At 43.6% G+C, this 22169-nt stretch overlaps 1 protein-coding gene across 1 annotated transcript; it reads left to right on the plus strand.

Annotated features, from left to right (window-relative positions):
* Positions 1 to 2821: 2821 nt before the first annotated feature.
* On the plus strand, positions 2822 to 7154 carry LOC124687710 (protein indeterminate-domain 12-like). Its single transcript, XM_047221462.1, has 3 exons — positions 2822 to 2960; positions 3797 to 4193; positions 6221 to 7154. The coding sequence occupies exons 1-3, from the start codon at positions 2822 to 2824 to the stop codon at positions 7152 to 7154; spliced, it is 1470 nt and encodes a 489-aa protein (XP_047077418.1).
* Positions 7155 to 22169: the final 15015 nt, after the last annotated feature.

The following is a 22169-nucleotide window of genomic DNA, read 5'->3' on the forward strand; positions in this document are numbered from 1 at the left end:
CCGGATGGATCAAACATCAACAGCTAAGCATGGCTAAGCATAACACATATACGGCTCTAGCGATGCGAACAAGCTCAGACCTAGTTTTGCTGGGAGCGGTGGATCAGTAACTCTAGGCTACAAGGATGGAATATGCACAAATGGGATATCTACAACTGCCGATAAAACATATTTGAAGCGGATGCAATATGTAAGAACCAGAAGTAAAGCATTTCGAAACCATATATGAACCAGGTTAGGGCTTGCCTTGTCCCTCGTTGTTCGGGTGCTGCTCTTCGGTGGCGTTGATCTCAGGCTCGCGTTCGGTCCCTATCGATGAAGAACCAAACACCGGAAAGGAATAGCACGATCAAGACATGGTACAATTCAATGCACAAACAATATGATGACATGTCATATTAAAGGGGTCTGGGTAACCCTAGGTGCATCGATCGAATTTAGAGGGGTTCGGCATCGAACCCGACACATGAGAGGGGTCGATTTAGGGTTTCTATTAAGGCTCATATTTAATTGGTTCAAGCATGTATGAAACATGGATAAACAAATAGGATTTGTTTTTCTGAACATTATGATATATTATTTGTATTTTTCTGATTAAAAATGAATTAGTTATGAATTTTCCAAGTTTAAATCATTTTAAATCAATTTCTGAAAATTATATAAAAATAATAAAAGTTGGACCCACATGTCATAATTTTATTCTTTTCCAAATATTTATGAAATCACTAAAATTCTCACAAGGGGATCCACATGTCAATTTATTTCTATTTACTGAAATTAATACGGAGTAACATAAATATAAAAGAATTACAGAAAATAGGAAAAAAGATAAATGACGCCACACTGACGTCATGCTGACATCAGCGCGGCCATGGCTCTCTGCGAGCTCGGGCTGAGCTTAATCGGGCGATTCGGCCCGCGATTGGACGCGCGCGCAGGGGGGAAAGGGGCGGGGCGACGCGGGGAACCTAAAGGAGGTAGCGTCGCCCGCTATTGGCCACCGAAGCGTGGCCGGCGGCGATGGGCCGCGACGGCCGGGGCAGATGCCCGACGCGGGTGGGGCTAGAGGGGGAGAGGGAGCGGGCCGAGGGGATAGGGAGGCGCAGAGGCTCACCCTGAGCGCGGAGGAGGGGTCGGCGACGGCCGGGGACGGCCGGGGACGCTCGTCGGCGCCGGAATCGACGGTGGCCGGCCTGCAGATGTTAGGGTTAGGGTTTTCTCTGGGGTGCGCGGGAGAGCACAGGGAAAGGGGAGAGTGGGGTTCTAGGGTTAGGGGCGGCGGCGAGACGCATCGGGGCCGCCGGTGCCATCGGGTGGCCGGCATGCTGCCACCACCTGCTTTGGTGCGCGGGGAAGAAGACGTTTTTGCCAAAAAAAAAAACCCTGGAAAAACTGTTGGGCTGGTGGTGGGGTGTGGCTGGGCCGTCTGGGCCGTGCTTGGGCTGCGGCCAGAGGGGGAAAGAGGGAAAGAGAGAAGTGGGCTGAGCCCAGGGAGAGGGAGGAGAGGTTTTTCTCCCTTTTCTCTTTTCTAGATTTTATTTCTCCAAATCAAACTCTCTCAAAAAAAAAATTCTCCAAATCAAATCAAAATTTGAATCTGTTTGAATTTTGTTTGAAACTAAATTTTGCCAGAGAATATTAGGACACACATGACTTATTGAATAACAATAAGTTCACGTTGCCTAATAAGAAAAACTTGCAAGATATGATTGAAAAAGAGATAGAGAAGAATTTTACATAATTGAGAATTATTAAACTCTGATGCAAATTTTACTCAAATGCAAACTATATGCATGCAATGCTCATGAACACTCATTTATTTATAAACACAAGGTTGGGATGTTACACCAACCGCTTGAGCGGTTAAGCGGCAAGGAGAGAATTCGACCGTGAGCGGTCATAGCTAGGGGCCAAACCCGTGAGCGGTCCATTTGACATACGTACCAGCACTTTCTGTGCGCAGCATCTGCGTTGGAGGACATGCATGGCGCGCGCTCGTGGAACCTTTCAAATTAACCACCTGTTTGGTCCTATACAAGCCAGGAACCTCCAAATGTTAAAGTAACGAGCAAAATCTAACGGCTGCACCAACGAAGAACTTACTCGCCTGCTAGAAAGAGCGCGGCCAGCGTTTGTCTCTTCTCCCGGATCTATCCCTTGTTAATTTGTACCGGCTCATGCCTGCTCTTCATCCCACATAGTACACAAAAAAAAACTCCACTAATTTATTTATCACAATCTGCTGTCTGATCGCGACATTGTCTGAAGAAAACTACATTATGAGTTAACCATCCAGGAGATCGTCCTTGAAGTCGACAGGCTAATTTACTCGCTCAGGGTGAAACATGACATGCACTTGGTCCTCACCTGTCGATAATTACAAGGTGCACAGGCTTCTAATCTCAGTAGGAAAAAAAAGGACATATATCAGCAACAGTAGCTACACTCTGCAGGGTACGTACGTATACCTAATCTAACCGTAACTAAGCGCGACAAAGCTAGCGGGCATGTACACGTAGCAGCTCAAAGACTAGTTTTCTTTTCATTCCTGTGTGGGACTTTTGCCTAGACTAACCTAAGCGATCCTGACAAATTCATCTCACAAACAATACAGGGAACATTCCGTGCCGACGGGGAAACCATATTTCTCATTCTAATATTAGAGAGCGCGCTGCAGTCCTTGATGCTGACTCGAAAGGGAGTTCTGCCATTTTCCTACTGTCTGGTTGCACTCCCTTCACTCCGTAGTGCATAAAATCCAGCATCCCCACTCCACCAAGCTGGCACCCTCTAGAACAGCCAGCAACTGAAGTATCCAACAATGTCGCACACATCGGAGGAAGAGTCCCTGAGCAACTTCCAGCAGCAACCAAAGCTCGAGGTCGGTTCCGCGGGGCCAAGCAGAGGCGATGCGGCCATGCCTGTGGTGAAAAAGAGACGAGGTCATCCAGGAAATCCAGGTATGTTGCCTCAACTTTCCAAATAAGACTTTTGGTCTGTCATAGCGTTTAAATAGAAGAAATCCACTTTTGATCTTGGGTTCATATGCTCCTGCCACCGGAAAAAATATTGTAAAATCTAACAAAATTCTGAATAAAATTTTCGCGTGTACATCTCAACGTATAAATTTCAGCTAATGTTTGTCCTCATGATAAAATTAGTTTTTTTCGAAAAGTAGATTGAAATCCTGGCCTCGTGATAAAATTATGAATATTTGATTTGATGAACACACACACACGTGCACATGTAATATAATGGCGAAATGCATCAGAGTACTGTGACCATTCATATTACATCTCAAGTTATACGTTATCTTTCTTACCTGGCGATTCAGGTCTGGAAGATCAAAGTGTTATTGTTTATGTTGTTTCACATTTTGATCAAGAATCTCATCTAGTTATGATTTATCAGAATTTGAAGCATAGATAAGTTCATACATATTCTTTCGAAACATATGTCTCTCTATAGCTCAATGCAAGAACATACAAACCTAAGTGAGTTCAGCTTATAGTATGAAGTATTTTGCCACTGCCGCATCAGAAAAATAAAGCAAATGGTACTTTCAAGTTCAGACTTCAGTCAATCACACTACAGATTCAAGTATACAAATGGTACAAAGGAAATTTAAATGGATACTGAAAAACAAAGCTTCATTTACGACACTGCATTACTGAAATAATCCACCAGAAATAGAATGGTCATTAAACCTTAACATACCAGCCTGATCAGGCTGAAGTATATGTGCTCCAAACTATGGTAACCTAACATATGTTGCATCGTGACGTTCATATTGCAGATCCAGATGTGGAAGTAGTAGCTTTATCACCCAAGACACTCGTTGCGACAAATAGATACATATGTGAAGTCTGCCATAAGGGATTCCAGAGAGACCAGAACCTCCAACTCCACAGGAGGGGGCATAACCTGCCATGGAAGCTCAAGCAGAGAAGCAGCACTGATGCTAAGAAGAAGGTGTATATCTGCCCTGAGGTGACCTGCCCGCACCATGATGCAACCCGAGCTTTAGGCGATCTTACAGGCATAAAAAAACACTTCTCCAGGAAGCATGGTGAGAAGAAGTGGAAGTGTGACAGATGTTCAAAGAAGTATGCCGTCCAGTCTGATTGGAAGGCTCACACAAAGATATGTGGCACCAAGGAGTACAGATGTGACTGCGGAACTATTTTCTCAAGGTACGATTCTTAATGAGCGAATGCTAACTATAGGATGATTAGGCTAAGAATTTAATAGATATAGCTTTGTAAAACCAATGAATGGCTCGCCATGAACATAATCTCACGATTAAGGTCTGACGCACATTTCTCTGTTACATAACTTAAGTATGTTTTCGAGGTACAGTAGTAGTTAGGTGTAACATTTTTAATTCTGTTCGTCTACTACTCTGAAGCTAATCTGTTGGAGCAAATCTGCGGACTTCTTCAGTAAATCCATTCTATGCATGGTATTTTGACTTTTATAATCAAGCTTTATAGACACTAATTATTATGTCCTACAACAGAATTTACTTAAATGTTTACCTCATGTGAGAAATTTTGATGGTCATGAACTGCAGCGTCACTTATACTTATTAAGACAACAAATACCTATAGACCAAAGTATTGATACCTTATTTACCTAATTCAGACATAATCTGCAGCCAGTAGCAACTGAAGATGGCAGTCTTTCTCTTGGTATCTTTCTTTTATATAGCTTATATATGTGTTGCGTACTAAACAAACGAGCCAGGAGCGGACGGTCGATCGACTGCTCTGATTTCGTACTCACCGATTTAGACATTACTTACATCAACCCTATTCTCCCATAAATTGTGCGATGTGGAATCTCTTTATTCACACTTGGTATCAACACGAACGATCAAGCGGTCTTATCATGAATGGACTATAGTTAAGGTTTACCTTTCTTAGTAGGCTTTGGTACACTTTCCTAAAACAAAATGAACTAATATAATCTATTGATTTTGAGAGGTATCAATTCTTGGGTTCCATAATCTGCAACATGACTTATCCATGTTAATTAACAAAGAAAACATACAATCGTGCAGGAAGCACGATAACAACAATCTATAAACCTTGATATTATGATGAAAAAGCTTGCATGTAGTCAAAAAACAAAGAAAACATACAAATAAGAAATAATAGACATATCCATGTTAACTTACACCTGCAGATTCGCTGTATGACATATCCACATGTAAGGTTCCCGTCAAAAAATCCACCTGAAACTTGCCTTAAAAAAATGAACGAAAATAAGCAGTTTCCAAACTTGAATCATACACGTCAGGTCAAGCCCACTCCTGCACAAAATAGCTGGGTCGCCTGCTGTAGTGAGGCGAGAACCGAGGAGTAGTTTTCACTGCTTGCTTTACTCAGCCTAATGAATGTACAGAGTGAGGCTATATAAAGCAATGACAAAACATAATATGTATGATCCTTCAAACCTGGCATACACAAATAATAAGGGAATAACAAAGAATCTCTCTAGCAATAAAGTGGAAAATAAGTTGAAAATCATGGATTTGGTAGGAGCTATGCCAGAACCGGTCCTTAGGGCATCTGAAAAAGCCATCTGCGTCGGGGTCGTGACCCTGTTGATCAGGAATGGCAGATCATCGGAAAGCAAAGAGAAATGAATAGAACAAACAGAGACTTCGCTGCTCGCGGGACATAGGTTGGACAGTAGAGAAACATCACAGAGGCAAAGGGCAGAAGGAGAACATGACAGCCAATCCAGGGGCTACAGATTCTCACCTAGCAGTTTCTGTGGAAACATGAACTGAAGTTGGTTTATAGGAAGATTTATAGGACGAAGAGGAGGTGGAGAGGCAGCAGCGGGGAAGAGGAAGTGGAGGAGGCGATCAGGTCGTGCAGCCGTTACCAGCGGCCGCGCTTTGCTTCAGTTGAGCTGCTAATAAATTAGATGCATGTAATGACGTGGCAAAAGTGTGGATCATCTATATTTGATTTGCTTAGGTGGCAGGCTATGATTGCTTAGAGATATTTGATGAGGTGGATAGGCTGCATGTGAAGAGAAATGGGATCACCTATTAAGAATAGAAAGATCTGGTTTGCTAGATTATATCTATATATTCCCATAGTTTCCACCAGCATTTGAAGCAATGCATTGCAGTATTTTAACATGTGTGTCAGACTCCATAATTATTTTGGGGAAACTGATTTAGCTTTATTCGATGTAAATGCAGAAAGGATAGCTTCATCACACATCGAGCCTTCTGTGATGCGTTAGCTGAAGACAACTCAAGGGTTAACCACAGTCTTGCTACCATGGTTGGAAGCCTGCATGGTCAGCAGGACATCTTTTCACATGGAGTGCCCAGCTTGAGCTCGTCACACACTGATATGGTTGCAAACATTTCTAGTAACGACCATAACTCAGACATCCATCTGAGATCTTTATCTCCTTATGCCCTCATTACAAGGAACACTGCCTTGTTCTCCAACCAGATATCACCCAAGGATTCAGGTTTTCCACTTGATGGAAGCGCATCAAACTATCCTTACATGTCCATGAACTCTCCATACATGTCAGCAACAGCCCTTCTACAGAAAGCAGCAGAGATGGGAGCAAAGACCAGCCAGGATCCTATTTCACCATTGCTTTTGAAAGGTTTCACAAATAATTTTAGTACTGCTAGGGGTCATATGGACATATCTTCTGGTAGTCAAGGAGATTCTCTAGGGAATTCAGCAGCTAACAGTGATTGCATGAAGACTGCTCAAGATGGGAGCTCTTACATGAATGGTCGCAACAATGTCCTGATCAACTCAACATGGACCAGCGGTATGATGACACCTACTACTGTACCTTTAATTGGACTCATGAACCAGCCATTCTCCATGAGACAAGGAAAGGAGAGCCCTCGCATTTTTCCGGAAATCCAGACGCAGCACAACACACAGGAAAACATTTCAGGGGTAGGAGATGCGGGCCTAACACAAGACTTTCTAGGTTTAGGAGGCAGTGGAAATTTGGATATGAGTTCTGAGACCTACAATACAGATGTGACAGCATTAAGCTATTCTGATGAGCAGCAAAAAAATCAGGAACATATGTATTCGTACCATGAGTCATCTCTTGACTCCACTGCATTGGAGAAACCTATTTGGGATTCATGATGTAAACTGTTCACTTACTCTGATAGTTCAGTTTCATCTAAGCTGCCCCAGGCGCAGAATTGCCAAGGAGTATAAGATAGTACAACCCGTGTTATGTTAGCTTGAACATGGTAAGACACCATTTCGACAGAAAAGTTATCTGCATAACCAGGCCATCCAGGATGGATGTAAGCAACTACTGTATTTTTATTTAAACAGAAATAGTAAATAATTTCATATTTTGGAAAGATGTTGGCACAGAAAGTAGATCCGGCAGATGTACGTTGCCGATCCATCTATTCAGCTGAAGAACACTTTGGTCAACGATTTCAATAAAATAAAACTCTTTCTCAAAGTAAACAAAGAGTATTCCTTAATCTATAACGGCGTGGTTTGTTGCCTTCATGCCTGCACTGACAGGCCCAGAGCAGCCTGTCTCGCTGGGACATGTCCAAAGACAGAATTGGGTTCGTGTTTGATTGCTTGCATTACATGAATGAGTGGGCAGTTGCGAGTTGCGACCCACTTGTTTGTTTGACCGCGTTGAGGTTTGGGCATGGTGTATGGGATGATAGGTTATTTTGTTGCTTGGAGAGAAGAAATTGGCCCGTTTGGATTCATGCAGGACCTTCAAATTGTAGCAGGCGCGAAGGTTAAAGTAGCCCAAGGACAGCCCAGCAACAACGGCTGAATTGGACGTTTCTAGCGAGTTTGTTCCAGGCGAGCGTAAAATGGGCTCCAGCCGGCTAATTTTGGGAAGCGCGCGAGACCGGCCAATAACTCCCTCGCTCGTTCCCCCTCTCTCACTCCACTGTCACCTTCTCTCTCTCTCTACTCACCTTCTCACTCTCTCTCCAAAGGTCCCATCGGAAAAACCGATGGCCTCGTCTCCTCCTCCGCCACCGCCTCCCCCATCGGATCTGGCTAAGAAGCTCACGTTGCGCTATTCGGTCTTTCACCACGCCATCCCAGAGGTTGATTCGAGCGGATTACGGCAAGCGGCACCGGCCATTGACTGCGGGGTCGCGGCGGCGATTAGGCGGCCGTCGCCGATTTCGAACAATCTCCGTAACATACAAGGGCCGCGGCGGCGGCCGTCCTGATTCCGGTCGAACCCGACGGTTTCTGCATGGTGGGCGGCAACCTTCGACGCGGGGGGCTAGGGTCGAGCATGCATGGGCATGGCTCCCCCGCTAGGGTTCAGCCCGTGCCGCAGGGGCTTCCGTTCCCCTTCCTCATCCCTTCGCGGGATTCGACATGCATGGTGCTCCAAGTGCTTCCTCTTCCACGCCCGCGCCGCCAGGATTTGGTGATCCCGCTGCTTCCTCTTCCGCGCCCGCGTCGCCGGGATTTGGCATTCATGCTGCTTTTGGAGCTTCGCCGTCATCGGCGTGACCATTGGTGGTGCCTGCTACATCGACCCTGTGGCCCCATCCGAGGTATGGGGTTTTTCCTCTTCTTCTTTGGAGTTGCAGTTATTCAGAGTTTTTAGATCTGAACATGAATATCGTGACGTCATTGCATCTTCAAGTACATCAACAAGAAGAAGGGCTTTAGGATCAAGCTCTTCAGGGCTATCGCAAGCACCCATGAGCAGATCACCTGCGTGCAGCTTGGGGGGGGGGGCGATCCATGACTGATGAAGATGTTATCTTCTGGCATGGTATTATGTATAGTTGTCAGTACTACTACTAGTGTTATGATGTCAAGAATCTCTATGTTTCTGATCTCAATGTGAGTCTTTTTGAACCCAGGGGTGTGTATCCCTAAGGTTGCTACCTATGCTAGTATACTGCCTAGGTGTATGCATCTTTAGTTGGTCCTCATAGTATGTTGCTTCTCTGATCATAGTATGCATCTTTATCTTGTGCTGATAGTATGTTGCTTCTGTGTTCACAGTATGCATCTGTATATGTTGCTCATATTTGGTATTATGTGTCTTCATCACAAAACATGGTATCCTCACCCAATTTGAAAGTGATGAGCGTATCCTGCTAGTATGCGCATAGAGAGGCAACCAAACAGAAGAGGGGCAAAGCCCATATTGCAGCAAAGGAAAACCCTGGCAACCAAACGAGTTGCCAATTCGGTCCACCACATGCTCCACAGCCTACCAAATGGACTACAAATATTGATCCAGCTCTCGTATTCGCCTAGCCAAGCCCAACTTAGCATTGCGCAAGCCATGCGCCAAATACATGCATCCTACCAAACGCGCCCTGTATGTTTCAAGTTGCATCTTCTCAAAAATGGTGATGCTATCATCATATGCTACCCCGAGGTAACAAGAAAGAAACCTACTCAATGGTAAAGCTTCCACACATTTTGCTGTCTGAGAAACAGAATTTCTAGACAGGCTTTCTCTTGCTTTAATTCAAAGATGTCAATTCCAAACCAGGACATAAGTGCATGTACTCTACCACTGCGCCAAAATCACCTTTCCAAATAAGAAGCCGCAAATTAGACAGTCCAACTAAGATGCCAGAAATTATAGTCCAACTAAGATGCCATAGAAGTATAAGATTAAAATAATTATAGGTTAAGTACTTAAGAAATGAAAATAGTGTTCATTAGAGCATCTCTAGCAGATACTCCATACCGGCCTGCATCGTATTTTTTTGCGGGTTTGACCAAAAACACTATCCATAATAGGTACTGCATAACGGTTTGATCCCTAAATTTTTTTTGCAGAAAAATCTCAAATAATCCTCTCCTAATCTATACATGTGGGGTTTTCGCCAAAATGTAAGGTAAAGGGAAAATATTTGACGTACCAAAACTTTGGAGCGGTACTACGACGAAATTCCATCGCGCCGCCCCTAGTCCGGCTAAATCAAGACCGTACTCCGAAATAATCGACCTATTCCCGGTGATTCCAGCGAAGAATATAGCCGATTCTGACCTATTCCAGCCGATTCCGGCAACGACCTATTACCGCTCCATGCTGGAGCGGTACTACGACGAAATTCCATCGCGCCGCCCCTAGTCCGGCTAAATCAAGACCGTACTCCGAAATAATCGACCTATTCCCGGTGATTCCAGCGAAGAATATAGCCGATTCTGACCTATTCCAGCCGATTCCGGCAATGTCCATGCTGGCCGAAAGTCGGGGAGAAGCCACGGCGGACGGTTAGCTAGCACTCACGCGCGCATGTTGCTAGCACGCCGGCTACGGCTAGCACACAACCAGCAAGCTAGCTTGCACACACGCAAACTCTAGCACACACACTTCTAGCACATAGCAAGAAGCCGACAAGCTATCATGGACGTGTGGCTAGCACGCAGCAGGCGGCCGGGCATGCACATGCGCGCGGTGGTGGGCAGCAGGGGTCGGGACGCAAGCTCAGTCAAGTGCCTCATGATCTGCCTACGAGGAAGGCGTGGTGGAATATTCCACGAATATTCTTTTTCACAATTTGAGGATGCGGGTTACGGTCGTTCGCTATACTTTTCGCAAAGAAAAAGTCGATGCACTTAAGCGCATACAGGTTTTGCAGTTTGGTCGTTAGTGTCTGCTACATATGCTCTTAGTCGGGAAGATGAACGTCATAATCATCTTGTGTTATCTTGGTTTCCCCACGTTGGCTTAGCCCAGTCACCCATCTTCATTGCCAAGCATCATTATCAGTTGGTGGCGCACCATGGTCTAGGTCAGTATGGCGCACTGCCATCTCATCAAGAGGCTCTCGGTGTACCCACATGGAAAGCTACCATGGACGAGGAGCTCGCTGCCCTTGAGCTCAACAACACATGGAGCCCGGTTCCTCCTCCAGAAGGCCATCACATCATTGGCTGCAAGTGGGTCTTCAAGCTGAAGGAAAAACCAGACGATACCATTGATCGATACAAGGCCCGTGTTGTCGCCAAAAGGTTCAAGGAACAACATGGGATTGACTACACCGACACATTCTCCCCCGTTGTCAAACCAACTACCGTATAACTGATTTTTGCTGTCGTTGTGTCTTGGGTATGGATCCTTTGTCATTTCGACTTCCAAAATAACTTCTTCCATGAAAACATTCAAGAGGAGGTATTGATACCCACAAGTATAGGGGATCGCTGAAATCTTTGATGAGAAGTATTACCCAAATTTATAGTTCGACTCAGGGGGAACACAAGAATACCAATAATACTTTAGCAATTGAGACGTCACTCTCAAACACACCTGCATATCAATAAACTCACAAAGAAAGTGGTGATTTTATAGCAGTTGATTCAAAGCAGTAAAAGCAAACAGTAAATAAAAGCAGCAGATTTCCAGTTTTCACCTGAAGAAGTAGTATGTAACTTTTAGTGGCTAAAAGTGTAGGCATGAGGCATCAATGTGGAAATATATTGATGATATTGATGAAGGAGATATGCCCTAGAGGCAATAATAAAGTGGTTATTATTTATATCTTTATGTTTATGATAAATGTTTATAAATCATGCTATAATTGTATTAACCGAAACATTAGTACATGTGTGATATGTAGACAACAAAGAAGTCCCTAGTATGCCTCTTAAACTAGCTTGTTGATTAATCGATGATTAGTTTCATAATCATGAACATTGGATGTTATTAATAACAAGGTTATATCATTATATGAATGATGTAATGGACACACCCAATTAAGCGTAGCATAAGATCTCGTCATTAAGTTATTTGCTATAAGCTTTCGATACATAGTTACCTAGTCCTTATGACCATGAGATCATGTAAATCACTTATACCGGAAAGGTACTTTGATTACATCAAACGCCACCTGCGTAAATGGGTGGTTATAAAGGTGGGATTAAGTATCCGGAAAGTATGAGTTGAGGCATATGGATCAACAGTGGGATTTGTCCATCCCGATGACGGATAGATATACTCGGGCCCTCTCGGTGGAATGTCGTCTAATGTCTTGCAAGCATATGAATAAGTTCATAAGAGACCACATACCACGGTACGAGTAAAGAGTACTTGTCGAGGAGACGAGGTTGAACAAGGTATAGAGTGATACCGATGATCAAACCTCGGACAAGTAAAATATCGCGTGACAAAGGGAATTGGTATCGTATGTGAATGGTTCATTCGATCACCGAAGTCATCGTTGAATATGTGGGAGCCATTATGGATCTCCAGATCCCGCTATTGGTTATTGGTCGGAGTGAGTACTCAACCATGTCCGCATAGTTCGCGAACCGTAGGGTGACACACTTAAGGTTTGATGTTGAAATGGTAGAACTTGAATATGGAATGGAGTTCGAATATTTGTTCGGAGTCCCGGATGAGATCCCGGACATCACGAGGAGTTCGGAATGGTCCGGAGAATAAGATTCATATATAGGAAGTCATATTCCAAGTTTGGAAATGATCCGGTGCATTTATGGCGAGGTTCTAGAAGGTTCTAGAAAAGTCCGGAAGAAATCACCATGGAAAGTAGAGTCCCGGAGGGACTCCACCTTGCATGGCCAGCCAACCCTAAAGGGGAGGAGTCCAAGGTGGACTCCTCTAGGGTGGCCGGCCAACCCACCTCAAGGAAAGGTGGGAGTTCCACCTTGGGTAGGACTCCCTCCTTGAGTAGGTTTCCCACATATGGGAGGTTTTAGTGTTGGGGTCTTATTCGAAGACTTGGACTAGAACTCTTGGGGCTTCCACCTATATAATGAGGGGCATAGGAGAGGGGGCTGGACACTTCAAGCCTCAGCCTTGGCCGCACCCCTTAGAGGGCCGGCGCCCAACCCCCCTCTCTCCCCAAACCCTAGCGGTCTCTCTCCTCCACCACATCCCGCACGCTTAAGCGAAGCTCCGCCGGATTTCTCCACCACCACCGACACCACGCCGTCGTGCTCGTCGGATTCAAGAGGAGCTACTACTTCCGCTGCCCGGCTGGAACGGGGAGGTGGACGTCGTCTTCATCAACAACCGAACGTGTGACCGAGTACGGAGGTGCTGCCCGTTCGTGGCGCCGGAAGCGATCGTGATCAAGATCTTCTACGCGCTTTGCAAGCGGCAAGTGAACGTCTACCGCAGCAACAAGAGCCTCATCTTGTAGGCTTTGGAATCTCTTCAAGGGTGAGACTCGATACCCCCTCGTTGCTACTATCTTCTAGATTGCATCTTGGCTTGGATTGCGTGTTCGCGGTAGGAAAATTTTTGTTTTCTATGTAACGTTATCCTACAATTGATCATATAATGTAATCTAACTAACGTAGCATTCATATCTACTTCAGTTGTGTGTAGGTGTGTGATCCAAATATAGTTATGCGTACTAACTAAGAGAATTTGCATAACATCTTTTGTCCTGCTTGCCCATTTTATCAGGGCCAACTTGAAACTACAAGCAATTAAGGTCTCCCTTTCGAATAGACCGGACCAAAGCATTCAGATTCATGAACACACATAATCCTCGAACTATCACATATTTCCCTTGTTTTTTCCTATCTGTCACCCTAGGGATTCGCAGGGGCAACATAATAACAAGTTATACACCTTGCAAATAGATACCAAACTCATATATGATAAAGCAATATAGGTTCGGTACTGAAATCATATCACTCGGGCCCTAGTAACAAGCATTAAACATAGCAAAGGTGTACCAACACTCATACATGAATATCTTCAAGACGAACACCTCAAATATCGATACATATGGAGGATTACATGATCAATCTCATCCAGAACCCATCCACCTCTTAAGCCTACATAGAACTACTCACTCATGGTGATGGAGAGTGAGTCCGTGATGGTTGGTGATGATGTCAGTGGCGGTGATGATGAAGAAGCCCTCAAAATACCTCTCTATGGGGTGGAGAGCAGGATCAATCTGGCCCCCGAAATGAAGATCATGGTCTCGGCGGCGCTCTATTTTTGCGAAACGTTGTCCCCTTCCAGGGGCGGGTAGGTTTTTAGGGTACATAAGGCACAACGCGAAGGGGGGGGGGCATACAGTGACCGAGCGCCCAAAGAAGTAAGGCGTGCCACCTGGCCTTGTTTGGGCCTTGTGACTCCCCTCTCGTGATCCATAGCTCTAGGTCCTTCCTTTTCATGAAAAACTTCACTGGTATTTTTCCCCAATTTTATTTCCTACAAAAACTTGATAAAAAGAAGACTTTGCTAAAAACAACATCAGATTCAACAGTTTTCATCCAAGTATGGTGAGATTCCGGAGCAAATCATTGAGCAAGGTGCTTGGAAAAGTAGATGCATTTGATATGTATCAACTCCCCCAAGCTTAGCTCATTGTTAGTCCTCAAACAACTCAAACGTAGTGTAGAAGCGATAAAAGACTTTGACAAGAACTCTGATCTATGCATGCACGGTGCAAAGGGGGGGGGGGTACTATATGGCAACACTATTTGGAAAAGATTAATTGGTAGTAGCAAAAAGTAAAGTTCTAGCATCGCATTCGACTGAATCATGTGCAAGGCTGTTGAGACCTTTTGATTCCTCCAATTATTGATTAGTGATTTCATCATACTTGCATTGCGAAACCAAATAATGGGAGGATGTCGTATCCTTCCAGTCGTTCAACATTCAGCCTCTCATAGAGGACTCATACATGAGTAAGAAGCTAGTATTCTTGGTTGACCATAAAGTGGAGTTGCAAGGTAGGTGTTCTCTTATTAGCTTAAACACCTTATGAGTGGAAGGGGTGCATCCCTTTTTAGCATAAAAGTGTAAGTGAGCGGGCACTTCTTAGTTTTAGCCCTTTCTGTCTTCAAACCAGCCAACTCATTGGGTTCTATCTCTTCTCCTTATTTCCTCTCTTTTTTCTTTCTTTCTTTTCCATTCTCTCATTTTTTCACTCTTCTAATTGAGGATGCTCATTGCTGAAACTTTCACCATGATTAGGCATGGCTTCTTGTTAGCGGCCCATTGCTCTTCTCTCACGAGTACCGCTATGAGGTACCCCCATCCCACCTGTACAAAGGACCAAAGGATATAGATATCTCTACTATAAGCCATCCATACTGGGACAACATGAACAACATACGGTGAGCATCCTCTCTAACTCTCTCTCGCTTTTTTCTCTCAATATTTTTCTTTCCTTTTATTCTCTTTTCTTTTCTTTTTCCAAGAGGTGGCTCAATGGTTCAAGGCTAAAAGAAGATGGTTGGTCAACCAAATATACTATCAACCGACTTATATATGTTTCAGCGATGAGTTCTGCCATTTAAAGGTCTGGTCTATCACACAGACATCAACCTTCATATTTTAAAGACATGTAGGAATATAATTCATCATTGAATATGTGTCAAGTCCGCAATAACAAGTATAATGAGATGCGTATACTTTAGTCAAAACCACTATCTCTCAATCATGTATAAATAGCATTCCTCAATAATATCTCACTTGCATCATAAATAGAGAGGAGAACACAAAGATAGTGGACATCTAATATCACTTTCCCAAGTATTGATGAAACTATGCAAAAGCATTTGCTATCGGTAAATTCCAGATATAGCAAAGGTGTCATACCTCTTTTATCGATCCTCGCATACAGTTTCATCATCGTTGTTCTTCCTCTCCCAACTGGAACTGCGCAACAAACTCACATATAGAATTAAGAAATTTAAACTTCGTTCACTCAAAGCATCGCATTCTTATAGTAGAAACCTTAAAAATATGATGTCAATAAGGTGTCTCATGTGGCTGGGATCCATATAGAAGTATAGCATTCATTTTGGACCAACAACAAATTCAACTAGCCACTTTTAGTGATGAAAAAACAAAATATGCCAACAAATTCCAGCAGTTGTGCAACCCTTTTTATACCTACTTAAACACCTCAAGAATTTTCGCCATTTTTTGTGAGAGTAGGGGATGAAAAATTATAAGTTCTGCAAAAATTTCAGCCCAAACAGAGTTACGGGCTAAGAATAAAAAATAAAACGGTGAACAACATCGTGCATATTTTGTTACTTATTTTTCATTGGTTTACTAAAACGAAAATCTTTTTGTTTTTTTTGGTTTTTGTTAAAACTAAACTAAATGCAGAAAAAATAGAAATATTTTTGGGTTTCTCAAATCTATATCTCTTATAAAGCAAAACTCCACTAGAGGGTCATTTAAGTTGTCTATCTCAACATGCAAGCTATCCACATCATCCACTTTATTAGCCATCCAATTATCCATGTCATCCCCCACTAACATTCAATAATACTCTACATGCAAGCCACATCATCTGTTTTTAAGCCATCTAATTATCCACATCATCAACTTTTAGCCACCAACTACGTAACCATTTCAAGTCAGTTTTTTTTAAGTTAGCCTCTTGACTATTTACACCAATTGAATCATGCATGTTTCTACAAATAACATCATATAACAATCAACTTATATCCTTTGGTTTTTTACAAAATAGAGTTATCGGAGAAATTCCCGCTACAACGCGCGGGGTATCCTTATAGTTTCAAAATAAAAAAGAACTACAATGTATGCAAGAAAACTAACATGGCAATATAAAATGCAGAAGGGGGCGGAAATGCACATACTCCCTCAAGCTTGGGGTGAAGCTAGTAGACGGGATAGTCGGGTCCTAGACTCCAACTGTGCGATCCATCGTCGTAGAAGGGCCATGGCTGCCCCCACTGTAAAGAAGCACCTTCATTCCCCCATTGGGAAGAAGATCCTTCCCTTGGTTGGTAGTCAGGCGCGACATGTGTGAACCCCCAAGCGTCTGGTGCTGGCGGCGCGGCCGCATACCACGTGTCCTGTGCAGGTGGCACGGGTGCAATCCATGCAACATGTGCAGGTGGCACAAACTCATACCACGCCGCCTGTGACGGCACATGTACTTCCTCAAACACCTCCTGATGAGGAGGCTCAGGGGCCTCCTTGGGCCATGTGTCGTCATGTGGTGCTTCGGGAGCCAACTCCCACTCATGCTCTTCCTCTTCGATGATCCATCTATCTGTTGTCAAAATATTCAAGACGAGGAAGCACATTGCAAGCGAAGCGACCTTGGCTAACCATATGCTTATACTTACAAAAATCCTTATACCACACTCTAACAAGAATATCCATTTTAATCAACATTGTAGAATCCAACAAGTTGGACTCTACAGTTTCAGTTCCAATGTTATTAAATCCTCGTTCTTCTCTAATGTGCTCATAGACCATAGCGGCAATAGCACCAACATAGAGTGGTTTAGATTCATTTGATAAACAACATAAGACAAACTTCTAGCAAGAATTACACCCAAGTTAAATGCGGGACAGGTTCCATTCCTAGGACATCTCAACAAATAGACAACAAGAAATGTGCAAGCAGTTTCATTCTTCCTAGCTAGGAATCCCCTAACTAGGAACAAAGCAAATTACGTCAACCCCGAGTGTTGAATATGAGAGAGTTTACTCCTACGGATATCATTAGGAACATCCACACTAATGCTTCTCCATAATGCCCAGAGTTGTTCATCAGAATCACTAGGGATTTCTTCCCAACTCCTAATATTTGGGACATTAAAAGCTTTGCAAAATTCATCAAGGAACATAACAAATCTATTTTGCTTCATGACAAATTAGACATCAAATTTGACAGGGATGATTTTACCTCTCTTACATGCCCTTTCCTTGGTGTGTGCAAACCTGAATGACATGAGGAACCCGCGAGTTATCTCTGCATATGTCTTATAGGGACGGCTTGCAAATCCATCCAGCCTTGTATGCTCCAGGAAGAAGGAAAAATCTTCCCCTATATGCATATCCTTGAGCATCCTTGGATATTGCCACCTAGTGGCATGCACATCCAGAGCTTCCTCTTTATAGATCAAATCATCTTCAAGTTGATGCTCATCATCCATATTGAGGGCCACTCTGACATTCCTTTTCGATCTTAGGCTTCTAAATAGCCCTTTACCCTTCTCCATGAGAATATTAACCTACAACACTTTAATAAAAAAACCACTAATTTTTTTGATGTAGCAAGTTATATATGCTCAGGAATACTCATGGAGGCTCTACCAAGCAAAACTACCAATTATTTCACCCTAAAATTTGCAAATCTTGGGATTTCTCAAGCATAATATGTGACACCAAGAACAACGTCCTCCCCAAAATATAGAGCATTATATCAAAAAACAATTTGGATGCGTGGAAGAGTCACATGCCGAAGAGTAATTACTCCAAAGGAATTTGCAAATGGCTGCCCAAATTGATAGATCAAAGATGGAACAGCAATGGGGTAGAGGAATATTTTTCGAAAAATACCTAGTCGGGTTTTAAGTCGAGGGGAAGTACATGGCCTTTGCCCCTCACCTAACTCCCTCTGTGGGACCAAAGAGGACAGGTGGCGCGCTTCCTAGGGCGCGCCCCCTGCTCTTTTCTCCCTTGTTTGTTGTTTTTCCTGGTGGATCCTATGTGCAGAAAAAATGACCTGTGTATTTTTCTAGTGATTTTTGAAGAAAATTTTCTGTGTAATTTTTTTGAAAAGTCAGAAACTGTTAAAAGCTGGAAAACATTAATTAAAAGAATAAAATTCTAAATGGAAAAAATTGCAAGAAACTTAAATACTAATGCAATAATAAAGTAATAGGAATCATAAAATTATCATTATCATGTCACTAGTAGTAATCTATGACGCACCTAAAACCATATTCTCTGGCGCATGGGCTGGTGCGCCACAGAATTCTCGCCACAAAAATAAGAATTTTGTGGTGCACAGACCCATGCGCCATAGAAAGTCTTATTTCTGTGGCGCACCAGGCAAGGTGCGCCACAGAAGTCTTATTCCTGTGGCGCACCAGCGGATGTGCGCCACTGAGTTTTTTTTGAATTTCAAAAAAAAGGCTGTCGGATCTAGATCTAGATCTAGATCTGGGGCCACCCGAATTTCGCTGGATTTTTTTTTAAAATTTGCTAGAGGTCGCCGGAGGTGGGTGGGTTGGTGGGGTGGGGTGGGTGGAGGTGGGTGGAGGAGGAGGAGGCCGGCCGGAGTGGGCGGGTGGAGGAGGAGGAGGCCGTCCGGAGGTGGGTGGAGGAGGAGGAGGCCAGCCGGATTGGGTGGAGGAGGAGGAGGCCGGCCGGAGGTGGAGGAGGAGAAGGTCGCCGGAGGAGGAGGAGGTTGCCGGAGGAAGAGAGGAGGTCGCCGGGTTGAGGAGAGGAGGGATGAGAAGTGGAGAAGTGGAGGAGAGAAGGAGGAGAAGTGGAGAAGTGAAGGAGAGGAGGAGAGAAGGAGAAGTGGAAAGTGAAGTGGAGGAAAGGAGGAGGGCGCTACAAAATTCAAATTTCGGAGTATACATTCTGTGGCGCATTTGGCGATTCTAAAAATTGGCTAACCGGGTAAACCCGGGTGCATTCGGATGTAGAATTTCTCCCGGTCATTTTGATATATTGTGCGTTTTTTTCGAATTCGTATGCAACCAGAAATCTAGTTTGATGATTTGTCAACGCAATTTTGCAAAAAAGTCGAAATTCATGTTTGTTAATTCTCAGTGGTAATAGATGACATAATACATGGGCATCTTATGTGGCGCATGGAGTTCATATGCGCCACAAAATGTGTATTTTCTGTGGCGCACCAGCCCATGTGCGCCACAGAAAGTCTCATTTCTGTGGTGCACCCTGGCTGGTGCGCCACAGAATGTCTTAATTCTGTGGCGCATGTGGTCCTGTACCCCATAGAAATAGTGAAACCAATGATTGGAGCTGGCAGGGGTGGGCCCACCTTATTTCTGTGACGCATGCATGACAGGTGCGCCACAAAAATATGCTATTTCAGTGGCATACCTGGTCTGGTGTTTCTATGGCGCACGCAAAACTGGTGTGCCGGAATGACATCCGACCTATAGCTAGTTTCTTACTAGCGTGAAGTTAACCCTTGGCTATATGGGATGGTCTAGGCACAATTATAAGAAGATAAAAAAATCTCAAAGGCACACAACATGACACTGCCACAACTATATATGAACACCTCAAAGGCACATCATGCATGAAAAACATACCATTCTAGTTTTGAAGTTCTTCGAGAACAATATGACAAACTTCTTATTATTGCACCTAACTTGGCCACAGTTTGAGTGGAGATTCATTTGTTTCATGGTTATGGTTGCATATTAAACATACTAAACATTCTAAACATTATGGTTCCAACCAATTAAGTAATTCTAAAAACTATGGTTCCAACCAATTAAGTAATTCTAAAAACTATGGTTCCAACTAATACGATATTAAGCATAAATCCTACTACGAGATCTAGTAAGATATTAAACATACCACATGCTTCAAACTAATAAAGACCTCATAAGTAAAATTAATTCATGATTTCTCATCTAATGCCAGCTAGCAATGTCCGGGTCATTCTCGAGCTCATCCTAGTATATGTCGTGGTCCTCCTCGTCCTCGTAGACATGTTGCTTGCGTGGAGCAGAGGTGCCCGCCCGGAGGACAACACCATCTCGGGGTAGCAAAGCTGCATCTCGGTCAGGTGGTGCTCCCTCTCCTCAGCCTTGGCGGTGAATCTACTATCCAAGGGCACAAGGGGCTTAGTGATGTCACACTCCTCCGGGAAGTTGATTTAAACCTTCTTCCCATAGTGTTGGATCGTCACACAGTCGTAGGCACGCGCCACATCCTCTGAGTCGTGCCAAGTGCCAAGATACCGCTTCTCACCGCCAACGGTGATTGGGCCCCCACATGGGCACCTTGCCCAGATTTTTATGCACACCATGATAATGCCTCTCAGATGCCACGTTAAGCACTTAGAGCTAACAAATAACAAGTAATAATTATAATTTAGACAAAATACATAATCTACACAATAACAATAATTATCTACTAATTTAAAAATGCATGTTCTACAAAAGTTTATCTACTACAAAAACCATCTAACTATTATCATTTACACTTGTTTAACATTCTATAATTTCACTAACACATTAATAATAATTCTAAAATGTACTACAATTTTACTAACAATCTATTTAACAATACTACAATTTCACCAACAATCTATCTAACAATTAACCCTAATAATCTATCCAATAATTAACCCTAACAAGTATGAACTACATAATTCATCTTTATACTAATATACTACACAAATTATCTTAATACTAAAAATACTAAATTTTCATCTAACAACATATCTAACAATTTTGAAAAACAATCTATCTAAATATTAACCCTACACAAAAATATTAGAGGGGGGATGACTCACCAATAGCGAGCGGGCTTAGACAGGGAGGCGGTGGCTCGATGGTGACGCGGGAGGGGGCAACGCATGCGTGGAGGAAATGTTGCGATGGCCGGAAGGAAGAGCGGTGGTGGCATGGAGGAAGGGTGTGGTGGCGGCATGGAGGAAGAGGGGTGGTGGCGTGTGGAGTAAGGGCGCGAGAGTAGGCGGGGATGATCAAATGGGGGAGGAGAGTGGATAATAGGGTTTGACTGAGCCACAACGAGGATACACACGCGTGTCGTGGGCCGTGCGGGGGTGGGCGGCGTGTGGGCTGGGTAGGCTAGTGGTGTGGCCCAAAAAGTCATGCCACCGGTTGAGGGACTACGAGCCTAGACAAAAATATTGGTGGCGTGGCCCAATTAGCCATTCCACCAATACCAGTGTTACCACCACCAGTATTTTGGGGTCGGCAAGAGTTACTAGCTAACCCCCACATGTCAGTGGCATGTTAGTGAAAAATTCATGGTGCTGGTAGCAAAATACGAGTGATGTTGACTGTTTTGCAGCACCGCAGTGTCACTATATTATAACACCACCAACCCGTGATGTAACCTATCAGGATTTTCCTACTAATGAAGGATCATTTTCATCAACAATAATCTATCTCAACTTCAAGTTTCCCGTGCATTGAAAGACATTGGAAAAAGTTGTCTTACTTTCTTGTTATTGAGGTGATTCAACACAAATATGGCATTGTTGAAAGAACGGGATGGCACCTAGAGGGGACGGGGTGAATAGACGTTTTAATTTTTTTTGCGATAATGAATTGAACAAATGCGGAATAAAACTAGTGTTTATTTTGTCAATAACAAAACCTATATAACTAGGGTTCACCTAGGTCCACCAACAACGTATGCTAAGCAAGACAAACAACTATGTGATAGCAAGATAT

The sequence above is a fragment of the Lolium rigidum genome, chromosome 2 (assembly GCF_022539505.1).
Source record: "Lolium rigidum isolate FL_2022 chromosome 2, APGP_CSIRO_Lrig_0.1, whole genome shotgun sequence".
NCBI lineage: Eukaryota > Viridiplantae > Streptophyta > Magnoliopsida > Poales > Poaceae > Lolium > Lolium rigidum.

Coding starts and splice junctions, on each gene's coding strand:
- LOC124687710 (XM_047221462.1), top strand. CDS start 2,822: ATGTCGCACACATCGGAGGAAGAGTCCCTGAGCAACTTCCAGCAGCAA. Junction 2,961..3,796: donor AGGTCATCCAGGAAATCCAG/GTATGTTGCCTC, acceptor TTCATATTGCAG/ATCCAGATGTGGAAGTAGTA. Junction 4,194..6,220: donor TGCGGAACTATTTTCTCAAG/GTACGATTCTTA, acceptor ATGTAAATGCAG/AAAGGATAGCTTCATCACAC.